Source organism: Phodopus roborovskii, unplaced genomic scaffold, assembly GCF_943737965.1.
Source record: "Phodopus roborovskii unplaced genomic scaffold, PHOROB, whole genome shotgun sequence".
NCBI lineage: Eukaryota > Metazoa > Chordata > Mammalia > Rodentia > Cricetidae > Phodopus > Phodopus roborovskii.
Window position 1 is genome coordinate 48,421,322 of NW_026126407.1, and position 12,021 is coordinate 48,433,342.

The 12,021-nt window shown below is 56.4% G+C and overlaps 2 protein-coding genes across 2 annotated transcripts in view; one reads left to right on the plus strand and one right to left on the minus strand.

The window, feature by feature from the left end:
- The window catches only part of Cacna1h (calcium voltage-gated channel subunit alpha1 H), a 46,065-nt gene extending 37,663 nt beyond the window's left edge, over window positions 1–8,402 (plus strand). Inside the window, exons 26-35 of the mRNA XM_051179733.1 lie at window positions 1,358–1,509; window positions 1,973–2,082; window positions 2,241–2,374; window positions 2,563–2,633; window positions 3,798–3,876; window positions 4,805–4,926; window positions 5,012–5,257; window positions 5,343–5,526; window positions 5,673–5,833; window positions 6,568–8,402. Coding sequence (XP_051035690.1) covers window positions 1,358–1,509; window positions 1,973–2,082; window positions 2,241–2,374; window positions 2,563–2,633; window positions 3,798–3,876; window positions 4,805–4,926; window positions 5,012–5,257; window positions 5,343–5,526; window positions 5,673–5,833; window positions 6,568–7,617 — 2,309 coding nt within the window. The 3' untranslated portion in view covers window positions 7,618–8,402. The remainder of the gene's footprint in view (window positions 1–1,357; window positions 1,510–1,972; window positions 2,083–2,240; window positions 2,375–2,562; window positions 2,634–3,797; window positions 3,877–4,804; window positions 4,927–5,011; window positions 5,258–5,342; window positions 5,527–5,672; window positions 5,834–6,567) is intronic.
- Tpsg1 (tryptase gamma 1) lies at window positions 8,243–10,396 on the minus strand. The gene is made up of 4 exons (XM_051179735.1): window positions 10,131–10,396; window positions 9,295–9,560; window positions 8,855–9,000; window positions 8,243–8,744 (listed from the first exon to the last, which is right to left on the minus strand). The coding sequence occupies exons 1-4, from the start codon at window positions 10,394–10,396 to the stop codon at window positions 8,427–8,429; spliced, it is 996 nt and encodes a 331-aa protein (XP_051035692.1). The 3' UTR covers window positions 8,243–8,426.
- Between the last annotated feature and the right edge of the window lie 1,625 nt (window positions 10,397–12,021).

Consider the following 12,021-nt stretch of genomic DNA (forward strand, 5'->3'; position numbering starts at 1 on the left):
TGGCTCTGCACGTGGCCACCTTGCATAGGGGCCAGGCCTTGGAAGAGGGGCCAACTGGAGTGAGCAGCTGGGGTGCCTGCCATGAAAAGATGCAGGATACCCCATGAGGGCTCAGGAGGTAGATGGGACCCTCCCAGACCCCTCATGAATTGGAGAGTCAGGACAGTGGGCCCTAGCTTGGGAGCAAGGAGGGCTTCCCACACAGTGTCCCCATCACAGCCGCTCAGACATGTCCTTGTTTTTCCAGGCACTTTCCCCAACCCAGGTACCTGCCCTGCTATGCATGCTCAGCCTGCTGCTACTGCTGCTGTTGCTGCTGCTGCTGCAGTGGGAAAGATGGGTGTCATAGGCCTCCAGGGGCCACCTCAGGGTGGGACACAAGTGTCAGGGTGCTGCCAGAGGGTGGGAGGAAAGTCAGTGGCTTGCCCACCAGTATCTATGTTGCTGGCCCTGCCCTTGCTTGTGGCCCTCCTTGTGGCTATCATGTACACATGTCTGTGCCCAGGGAACAAGGTCCATCCTCGTTCCCCAGGGCTTCATGGCTGCTCCCTGGTGTCTCAGCTGGCTGTCGGCCCCCCTGACTGCTCGCACTGAGCTGAGTTCGCTAATGACTGCATGTTGTGCTGAGGAGCATGTGGGTCCAGGGTGGGATGGTTGCCCATCAGACCCTGCTCTTTCAGACACCATGGCCTTCAGCCCCTGTGTGTGTGGTTCTAGGCCAAGGTGGGTTCTGGAGTGCAGGGTGGCTAATGCCCTCATCTGTGGGACCCTTTGGCTACACTGGGTTCCCTGAGAGGGCTGCTGCAGGCACAGCATTTAGTGTAGATAAACCTGTGGGGATGCATGTGGGGAGGGGTACCTGTCCTGACTTCAGCCTCGGGCTCCCTGGGGTGCTCATCCCAGGCCACAGGTGGTCACTAGTGGCCCCTTGGAGGCTGGGAATGGCTTCTTTGCCATCTCTGTCCAAGTGGAGCCTGCAGAGCCGAGACAGGGAGATGACTCTACCCCAGTGCCAGCATGTGGTTGATGAAGAGGGTAGTCCCTCTGCTCCCCAGACTAAAAGCCACTGGTGAATAGGGTCTGGGCAGGCACTCACATAGGGAGGCTGGATGGTTCACCCCTCCTGGACACTGTTGGGGGCCCCAGTCCTGCTCCTTGGGTACCATGGCCTCACAGGTACCGCTTGATCAGAACAGGCCTTTCTAAAAAGAATCTTCCCTCCTCCAGCCTGGTCCAGGGGCCACCCAGCCAGGCTGAAGTCCTGCCTGCCGCATCCACACACTTAAAGGATGGGGCCTTTGTATGCCAAAGTGGGGAGGGATTGCAGAGGTTGCTCACTGGCTCCCCTCTTCCACAGAGGCCCAGCGCCGGCCCTACTACGCAGACTATTCACATACACGCCGCTCCATCCATTCGCTGTGCACCAGCCACTACCTGGACCTCTTCATCACCTTCATCATCTGCCTCAATGTCATCACCATGTCCATGGAGCACTACAACCAGCCCAAGGTGGCCAGAGGCAGGGGTTGAATTAGGAAGAGGGCCCCCCAACAAGGGTGGGAGGGACATGGAGCGTGTGTTCCAACACAAGATTAGGAGCTGAAACCCATCAGGGAACTGCCTGCAGGGGTGAACACTATTGTGTGGGTACCAGAGCAAGAGGGGCTAGCCAGAGACCTCCAGTCTCAGGGCCCTTGTCCTTTTCATCGTCCTCCATGTTATTTGCTGAAGGGCCTCCCTCAGGGAGTGCAGGTTTCCCGCAGCAGAGCCTTTTAGTGGAAGTGCACTTGGGCTGTGAAAAATGCCATCTACTCATCAGGGCTGAGGGCAGGGAATATCCTGGTCCCTCCCTTTCCTAAAGTCATTGGGTGATGACCCCAGGCGTGCCACAGGTGTCATGGAGTTGGCACTGAGGGAGCAAGGTGATTGGGCAGCCACAGGGCACCTCAGCCAGCTCTCCTCTGTTCCCTAGTCCCTGGATGAGGCCCTCAAGTACTGCAACTACGTCTTTACCGTTGTCTTCGTCTTTGAGGCTGCACTGAAGCTGGTAGCGTTTGGGTTCCGGAGGTTCTTCAAGGACAGGTGTGTGGTCTTGGATGCAGGGCAGGTTGGGGCCGCCGGTAGCCTGGGACAGGCTGCAGGTGGTAGGGAGAAGGCTCTTTTCTCTTCTGGGTGAGCTTTGGCTGAGCTGCAGCTACTCCAAGCCATGGCCACACTAAGCTTCACCCATGGCTGGCCAGGTGGAACCAGCTGGACTTGGCCATAGTCCTCCTGTCCATCATGGGCATTGCGCTGGAGGAAATTGAAATGAATGCTGCCCTGCCCATCAACCCCACCATCATCCGCATCATGCGCGTGCTTCGCATCGCTCGTGGTAGGTGGCCTCTGTGTGCCCTGTCCAGGGTCTACGTAGGCTGTCTAGGATGGGCTACAGACAGGTTCCATCTTCAGCTGATGCCTGGGACCCCTGGTCTTTAGATAGAAATTGAAGGGGACTGGTGTCCAGGGTCCCCTGGGCTGTTGGGTCAGCTTGGCCCTGTTGACATTCGGCTCCTGCCCTAGTGCTGAAGCTACTGAAGATGGCCACAGGCATGCGTGCTCTGCTGGATACTGTGGTTCAAGCTCTGCCTCAGGTAGGTTGGAGTCCAGCACCCCTGAAGGCCACCACCGCAAGCCTTCAGGAAACAAGCTTCAGAGTGGGCATGGCCCATGCCCTTGCTTGCTTGCTCTGTCCTGAGGCCAGGGTCATGCCTGAATGTTTGGCTCAGCTGATCTGGAAGAGGTTGGAGATGGCATCCCAACTTGGCCTCAGGCTTTGGGCAAGAGCATTAGTAACGGCTGGTGCACATGGGAGGTAAGGGGCCACAGCAAGGCCAGCAGGCTCCACGGTGAGCTTGCCAATGGACAGAGAACTCCAGCAGTGGCTTTAGAGCCAGTGCAGACCAGAATCCTGAATTTCTGCACCTTCAGCTCTGCCCCAATCCTTCCCATCCCTGAACTGCAGAACATATCTACACTGTTCAGCCAGATCTGTACCAAGCAAGAACACACTGGAAGACTTGCACACATACTCCACAGCCCAACCTGCTGCCTGGCCACCCCTGCACCTATGCCCACCCTCCAGCTGACAGACCACCAATTAAGCCCCCCACTCAATTCAGCCCACTGCCACTTCTGTCTGCTGTGTGCCCTGATGCCCATATGCCTACTCTCCAGCCCTCTGTACTGCCCGTCCCAATCTTGCCTGACACGTGCTGGCCTCCGCAGCATTTTGAGTCCCATCTGAGTGACTTCCATCATTTTTACTGTCCGTGGGGTCAGTGATGGAGGCCTAGGTGATACCTTGAAAAGGGGCCGGAGTAGATGCTGAGGCATGGTGTGTACAGGTGTTGGGACTCCTCATGGGTGGTTGTAGGAGATCCCTCCTGGTGCCCCTGTCCACTTAGCACCAGCCCAGTGTGGGAACTCCCGAGGTGGCCTCTCCATGTGATAGGCATGATCCCTGAGTGGGACCCCTCTATGTCTTGAGGGCAAGGCAGAGAGAAGAGCAGCTGCCAGGAGCAATTGGGAGAACAAAGTAGGCATTGGGAACCATGGAGGAGCAGAGGCTATTTTACAGAGGGATGCTGAACCAGGACAGAGAGCCTCTGAGGATGGGTGATGCCCTGGGCCCAGGAACGCCACAGGGCCTAAGTGGGACTATAGCTTGGGCCCCTCCCCTGTGCTGGGAGCGGAGGGCAGTACGGGCAGAGCAGGCCGGCATGGGGCTGACGTTGTTCTGCTTCTCTTTTGTGTAGGTAGGGAACCTTGGTCTTCTTTTCATGCTCCTGTTTTTTATCTATGCTGCCCTGGGAGTGGAGCTGTTTGGGAGGCTAGGTGAGTGTGGCCACTCTGTGCCTCTCCCACAAGGTGATACTGGTCCCCAGGGAAGGTGGCTCTTGTCTCTGCCCCACCCCACCTTCCCACAGGTTTATGGAGTGTGAAGGGTACTGGCCTAGACCAAGTAGGCCACAAGCATTCTAGTGTGTCCTCAGACTGCCTGACTCTGCTCACCTTCACCTTGCCAGCCCAGTATTTAAAGCAGGTACCTGTGCAGACAGACATGCCCGCTAGGAAGCATGCCCCCAGATCTGTGGTGCACGTGTCTACACTCCAGCCAGGGCCACGTTCCAGGGTGAATGTGTGCACTGGAAGACTTGCACACACTAGCACATACCCATGCCTCACCCTGAACACTGTCCCCAGCAAAGGTTGCTAGCAATATGGCTTCTGTATTATTGCCTAAGACACGTCTGAGACTGTATTCTGTCTAGGCTAGGGCATGTTAGGAACTGCTCCACCCTTCCACTAGCTATGAGGATCTTCTGGGGCTTTATTGTGCCCCAGTTGGACGGAGACCATGCAGGTTGTCACAGGAAATGTCTGCCCACCCAGAGAGCTGAGTCCAGGTTCTCACTCGGTCATCTCACACATCCACAGAAAATGTCTACAAAAAAAAAAAATCATTTCTTCCCTGCCTCCAAGACTCCCAGGATAGATCTGGTGGCCAGGCTTGGCAGCCAAACCACCTTGTGCCCCAGGGAACCCTATTGCTTGGTATATACCTGCCATGAGCAGAGAGACCAGGCTTAAGGCTTGGGACCACTTAGGAGCTCAGATGCTGCTATCTAGTGTAGAACAGAGGCCTGGGCCCCAGGTTCCAAACACACACACCCCAGCCAGCCCCATGTGGGATGTAGTCTGCTGACCATGACCCAGTCTCACAGAGGCAGGATTGCTCAGTGGGCAGGACTCTTCCTTTCAGAATGCAGTGAGGACAATCCCTGTGAGGGCCTGAGCAGGCACGCTACCTTCACCAACTTTGGCATGGCCTTCCTCACACTGTTCCGAGTGTCCACCGGGGACAACTGGAATGGGATCATGAAGGTAAATGTGGGGCCACTCTTCCCTCCCCACTTCCTGGCTCTGACAGGGAGGGAAGACAGAGCCATGACCCTGCCGCCCAACCTAGGACACTCTACGTGAATGTGCCCGTGAGGACAAACACTGCCTCAGCTACCTGCCCGCACTGTCTCCCGTCTACTTCGTCACCTTCGTGCTGGTTGCCCAGTTTGTGCTGGTCAATGTGGTGGTGGCTGTGCTCATGAAACACCTGGAGGAGAGCAACAAGGAGGCCCGTGAGGACGCCGAGATGGATGCCGAGATTGAGCTGGAGATGGCTCAGGGGTCCACAGCCCAGCCCCCATCTGCAGCACAGGTAAGGCTTCCCCTGGGCTCTGGGTGGTCCCAGGGCTTCTGGGATGCTGCTGAGCTGATAAGCCAAGCCGTTTTCCTCACCACAGGAAAGCCCAGGTTCCCAGCCAGACACTCCAAACCTCTTGGTCGTGCGCAAAGTGTCTGTGTCCAGGATGCTCTCGCTGCCCAATGACAGCTACATGTTCCGGCCCGTGGCTCCCGCTGTCGTCCCACACCCTCAACCACTGCAGGAAGTGGAGATGGAGACCTACGCTGGTAGCGTCTCTTCGGGTATGGACTCTGGCAGGGGCAGTGGGGAAGCAGGACTGGGCAGGGAGGTTGGGCGGGTGGGGGACTGGACCGCATGGCAGGGAGGGCTGGAGGAAAGATGGGGGCCAAGCCCTCAGGCCATACATTCAGATGCATCCCTGACCCAGGCCCGGTCACCTCTGCTCACTCGCCGCCCCTGGAGCCCCGTGCCTCCTTCCAGGTCCCATCAGCTGCATCCTCCCCAGCCAGGGTCAGCGACCCGCTTCATGCCCTTTCACCCCGGGGTACACCCCGCTCTCTGAGCCTTTCACGGATACTCTGCAGACAGGTAAGGGAAACCTTTACCCCATGGGCCTTTGGGGCTCCCAGGGTTCCTTCTCCCATTCGGAGGGTTATCTAGGCTGAGGCCCAAGAGGGCACATGCTCCATGTATCCTTGAACTTGGAGTCTTCCATCTCTGCTTTAAAGGGTCTTGCGTCCTCAACCAGGTCCATCGACAGGCCAGCTGTGGTAGCAGAGCCCCTCATGGGGCTCAAGTCCCTTTCTTAGGCAGAAGCCTCAGACAACCACAGTGGCTAATGGGCCTGTACCTCCCAGCCTGGTTCATAGCCTCTGCCTGTCTCTTTCCCTCAGTTCCTACTGCTTGGCACAAGAGCCTTTTACAACATAGAATCTCCCGGGAACCTCCTGTTCTTGGGGTACAAGTTGAGCTGTGGGACTGTGGGGCTGAAGAGTGAAGAGGTGACCTGAGCCCTTTAAAGTTCTCCAGGCTCTGTGAGGCTGTCTTAGGAGTTTAGACGCCCCCAGGCCTCTTCTCCATGTTCTCCCAGTGTGGCAGATTCATCCTCTGACATCTCATAGGTCATTGGGTGAGGCCAAAGTCAGGGATGTTCACATCAACAGTTCCCAGTCCCACCTAACCCTGAGTCACCAGCCTGGAGGGTGAGAGCCACCCTGGGCTATTGCCAGTCTTGACCTTCCCAGGGCCCTGAGGGAAAAAAGGTGGTGCCTGACTGCTGGGTGCTAGATAGGCCTTTAACTTGGCCCTCCGTGTCATTTCAGGAGGCCATGCACACCGAATCCCTGGAAGGTCAGGTTGATGACCCTGTAGAAGACAACATCCCAGACCACACAGAGCCTGTTGAAAAGACCTCCACCAGACAGTTGTCTCTGGGCTCCCTACGGTCCCCTACTTGCTCCCCACGACCTGCCAGTGTCCGTACTCGCAAGCACACTTTTGGGCAGCGCTGCATCTCTAGCCGCCCTCCCACCCTGGGAGGAGATGAGGCTGAAGCGGCGGACCCAGCTGACGAGGAGGTCAGTCACATCACCAGCTCAGCCCACCCCTGGCCGGCTACAGAGCCCCACAGCCCAGAGGCCTCCCCAACAGCCTCCCCTGCTGCCAAAGGTATGGTGGGTAGTGGGCGGGACCCACGCAGGTTCTGCAGTGTAGATGCTCAGAGCTTCCTGGACAAACCGGGTCGGGCAGATTCACAACGGTGGCACTCTGTGGAACTGGATAGTGGAGACAGCTACCTAGAGTCCGGGGAGGGGAGGGGTCGGGCCTCAGAGCTGGAGCCAGCTCTTGGAGCACGAAGGAAGAAGAAGATGAGCCCTCCCTGCATCTCCATTGAACCTCCCACTGAGGATGAGGGCTCCTCCCGGCCCCCTGCAGCCGAAGGTGGCAATACTACCCTGAGGCGCCGAACCCCATCGTGTGAGGCTGCCCTACACAGGGACTGCCCAGAGTCCACAGAGGGCCCAGGCACTGGAGGGGACCCTGTAGCGAAGGGTGAGCGCTGGGGCCAGGCCTCCTGCCGAGCAGAGCACCTGACTGTCCCCAACTTTGCCTTCGAGCCTCTGGACATGGGGGGACCTGGTGGAGACTCTTTCTTGGACAGTGACCAAAGTGTGACCCCAGAACCCAGAGTTTCCTCTTCGGGGGCTATAATGCCTCTTGCACACCATGGAACTGAACCTTCTGTGCCCTCTGGTAACCCCCCAGAGAAGGGACAAGGACTGTACCTCACTGTGCCCCAGACCCCCTTGAAGAAACCAGGGTCTCCCCCAGCCACCCCTGCCCTAGATGACAGTGGAGATGAGCCTGTGTAGATTGGGTTGCGTGTTCACAGAGCTTTGGCATTCAGGTTGGTGGCTCCCTGCAGGGTGGTAGCCCCAGTCAGGGCCATGAGTGGACCCTGGCTCAGGCCCCACTGAGGCAGAGGGACCCGGAGACGTCATCCCGGGAGAGGCAGCAGGCACTCAGTCTCTGCACCATGACACAGGAGCAGCCTCGGGCCCCACGAGCCTCCCTCGTGGTGATTCAGGTTTGGGTTTCCCTGAGTTTTAACCACCGCCATCTGAAGTCGTACCAGGACCAGGTTATCAGTCTCAAGAGGAGAGACTATGTCCTGAGAAGGACCAGAAACTCCTCATGGGCAGGAGGGCACTGCAGATTCCCATAGGGAGCACACGCTTGAGCCCCTTGTGCCCTGGTGGGCAGACATGTCCTGTAGCCACCACAACTGATGCCCCCTTCATTCACAGCCTTTGTCTGTTCATCACTCAGCGTTCTTTCTCTCACACAGCCCCTCTCCCTGTTCCATCCTCTTAGATGGTCTAGAAACTTCTCAGTGACCCAGGGAAGGGCCACATCACCAAGGGGTACTGGCTGGTGCAATAAGACATCACAGTCCCAACTGAACGGGGCTTCCCCTTCCATCACAGGCCTTTGGCCTTGACATTCATTCACCATCTGTTTGCTTTATGTCATCCATTTTACAAATTCAGGTTAAACATCGCAATAATCTGATGCAGAAAACTTGGCTTCCTAAGTCAAAGATAAGGGGAGGGAAGGGGCAAAGCAAAGCTGAATAAACACTAACTTATTTAAGGAATATACTTGGGTTGTGACACCTGAGTCAGAGGTCTGAAGTTGGGCGGGAGGGAGAGCCTAGCCAGGATCCCCTCAGCCAGCACTTGGCCATCAGGACTCCAGAGACCAGCAACAGCAGGAGGCTGGGCAAGAAGAGGCCAGCCAGGAGGGGGATCCAGGAAACCCCTGGTATTCCTGAGCCCCCTGATTCTGGAATATGGTGATGGATCCAGTTTACGTAGGCTGTAACTCGAGTATAGACACCAGGCCGGTTGGGGCGGCCACAGCCCTCACCCCAGCTGACCACGCCAGCCTGCTGCCAGGTCCCAGACACCCGGCAGACTAATGGCCCTCCAGAGTCATCCTGCAGGACAAGTCAGAATGAGGATGGGATACCAAGGACTTGGGGACCCCTATCATGCTTCAGGCTGTGCCATCCTGATTGTCATCCCTCCGTGTTCCCAGCCAGCTCACCTGGCAGGCATCCCCCGGGCCCTGGGCACATAGCATGTCTGGCTGGATGATGGTGCCATTGGGACTACTGTAAGCCTGGCTGCAGGTCTCTACATCCACCACAGAGACCTCTGCCTCCTGCAGGTTATATGGGGGCTTCAGAGGCTCTGAGAGAAATGAAAGTTCAGGAGGAAGTTGAATAACCAGCTCTGCACTGCAGGAGTGGGCAAGAGGCAGGCACATCCCCCATGCAGTTACCAGCCTCTCACCACACTGACCTTGTCACCCCATTCTATGGGTCAGATGTGGATCTTGGCAGAGACCAGTATATAATCAGCTTTGAGGAGGAACAGGTGTGGCCACTAGGAGCAAGCGATAGCACCAGTGGCTCCTGCTTCCACCCAGGTGGTCTTTGCCTTCCCTTATCCCCATTGGAGAGGGTTTCAGAAAGGGCTCCTTACCTCCCTCCTGTGTATGGCCCCAGCCTGTCACCCAGCATCGCATCCCGGGGTAGAAGTCAGCTGAGGCCTCTGGGAGGCACACAGGCTGGACCCAACTGGAGAGGGCCACAGGGGTGCCCAGCTGCACCAGGGCTATGTCTCCATTGGACCCTGGTGGTCCTGGGGGGCTAGAGTACAGGATGATCTGCTTCACAGAGGAGAAATGGGGAGACAGGGTGATCGTCAGCTCTCCCAAGTGCACCTGGTAATCAGATGAGTTCACAGACCTGGGGGGAGGGTGTAAGGGAGAGATGGAAGTGTCCCTCTCGAACAGTGACTAACCTCCCTCCACCCACCTCTGCCAGTGTCCAATGCCCCCTTGGCCTTGTCCTCAGCTCTAGGCATAGAAACAGCTACTGTGTCCATGGGGCCAAAGTCTGGCAGTGCCTCACACTTCAGGGCCCAAGGACAGCCAGCCTCTGGCTGGAAGGTGTCCAGCACATGGGGGTGGGGGGCAACAACTGTCCTAAAACGGGTAAAGGCAGTTCTGGAAGTACGAAAGATAAGTAGAAGAGCTTCAGGCTGACTAGGTCTAGGATACTTCCTGAATAGAAGCTGGTTAAGTGGCCAGAATTACTCCATCAAATGCTGCTTGCCCTGGACTGGCGGATGTGGGATAGGGGACCCTATCCCACTGAGGCTGCACACTGCTGCTTCAGGTGGGCGGACCTTAATGTGTTTTTCTTTATTGAAGAAAGATTAATACACTCAAGGGTGTGAATCACAGGCTAAGCAAGGACCTGCTTGCTGTCACTGTCCCATAAGCCCAGGCAGTCAGGCTTTGTCGGGTCACTCACCCAGAGAAGCAGTGGGCTGCTGTGAGCACCCATTCTGGGCTGAGCAGGGACCCTCCACACACATGCACCTTCTGCAGACGGAGGCTAGCCTGCCATGGCCATATGCCAGCTGAGGCAGCTTGGCCTCCCACGATTCGACTTCCTGCATGCGAAACCTGGGGCTGGCCACACCCTGATCCAGAGGAGGCACTGTTGGCTAGGGAATCCCAGAGACTGGCATTCTGCCTTTCCTCTAGGAGCCCTCCATGATTCCCACTCCTTAGCATCTTAAATGTCTCTGCTCCCTGTCTGCTGGTCCCTTCCCTCAGAAATATTGTGGGGTGCAGGGGTTCTCAACCTTCACAATGCTGTGACCATAAAATCATTTTCATTGCTACTTCATAGCTGTAATTTTGCTACTGCTATAAATCCCAATGTAAATAACTGATGTGCAGATGGACTTAGGCGACCCCTGTGAAAAGGTTGTTTGACCCCCTCAAAGGGGTCATGACTCACAGGCTGGAAATTGATGCCCTAGAAGCAATAAGTTTATGGATCTTGGTGTCTGAGCATGGCCCCATAGGACGCGGCAGTCCTCCTTAGAAAGCCGGCTGGGTGGAGCTGGGGCAGGCAGCTTACTGCCTGGAGTTAAGGGGGTGAGAAAGGGCTGAGAGTGCTGGGAGCTATGAAGGCCCAGGAGGCTGGGGGTGGGGGAGGAGGTACCTCCGTGGAGAGAGTGGGGTTTCCTTTTAGAGTGAAGTTTGGAACTAGATAGATGTAATATCACAAAACACTGGAAATGTGTTAAATGCCACCAAATGCTACACTGTATCATGGCTAAATTTGATGGACTTCACCCTAATTTTTTTTTTAATGAAAAGTAGAGTAGCTGGGCAGTGCTGGTGCATGCCTTTAGTCCCAGCACTGGGGAGGCAGAGGCAGTTGGGTCTACAAAGCTACAAAGAGAAACCCTGTCTTGAAACACCCCCCAAAAAAAAAGTTGAGGCCGTCCCTTCCCATAGGGGAGGGCTTCACTCTTAATCTGTAGGACAGAATGAAATTGGAAATTGGGTCCACGCTGCTAGAAGGAATGGAAGCAGACTGCATCCTTTACCCCAGAACACCAGGTAAGTCCTAAAGAAGGCTAACAAGATGCCCCGGGGAAAGTCTCTCCCAAGATCAACGTCAGCAGAAGAAAGGGTGAAGGGCCAGCAGCTTGCACAGGAGATTCAAAGTAGCTCTCAAAGATACAAAATAGCCAAAATAGAGGTGCAGCTTCCCAGGTGAAGCCAGCCTGTGTTTTATCAGCCAGGGTACCAGAGGTGCCTGTGGCAAGTACATGGCCTCCCTAGGCCAGCCCACCCATCCCCCACCATAGGCTGTCCTCCTGTGGCCTGTCTGCCAGAACTAGCCTCTAATCCCGAAACATCTGTTGGGAACATACCTGACTGTAGAGTCTCATGAGAGATACCTGAAGGACAGAGACAAAAGGGTTAGGTGTGTTGTTCATGAGAATGACTCTGGTTCCCTGGGCCTAAGCATTGTCCCCCACAATGTCCAAGATGACCCTAAGGTGGATGTTCCCACCCTGAGCAGCTAACGCTGGTATCTAGCCAGATAGGTGGGGCCCTGCCAGGTAGATGTGGCCTGACCAGCTGCCATCCCAGTCCTGAGTACAGTGAGACCAGCCATGGGCCATAAACAACAGCTGGGAAGCACCAAGTACTGCCCCAGCCTTAGTCCCTCCCAAACTCTATCTAGGTCCTCCTAGGAGGGTCTTACCAGGGTCTGGGCCTGTAGGTGGCCCCACACCCACACCCCAAGCCTCTGTCCCCAGCAATGATGGCCAAGCTACCCAGACGAGGGGCCCAGACAGAGCAGAGGCCCACCAGGAAGAACTTGGCTTTTGCCC

Excerpts from the sequence above, each read along its gene's own strand:
- Tpsg1 (XM_051179735.1), bottom strand. The coding sequence starts at position 10,396 with ATGCTAAGGAGTGGGAATCATGGAGGGCTCCTAGAGGAAAGGCAGAAT. Across the intron at positions 9,561-10,130 it reads GCAGCCCACTGCTTCTCTGG|GTCTGTGAACTCATCTGATT; the intron begins GTGAGTGACCCG and ends CCCTCCCCCCAG. Across the intron at positions 8,745-8,854 it reads GCCCGGGGGATGCCTGCCAG|GATGACTCTGGAGGGCCATT; the intron begins GTGAGCTGGCTG and ends CTTGTCCTGCAG.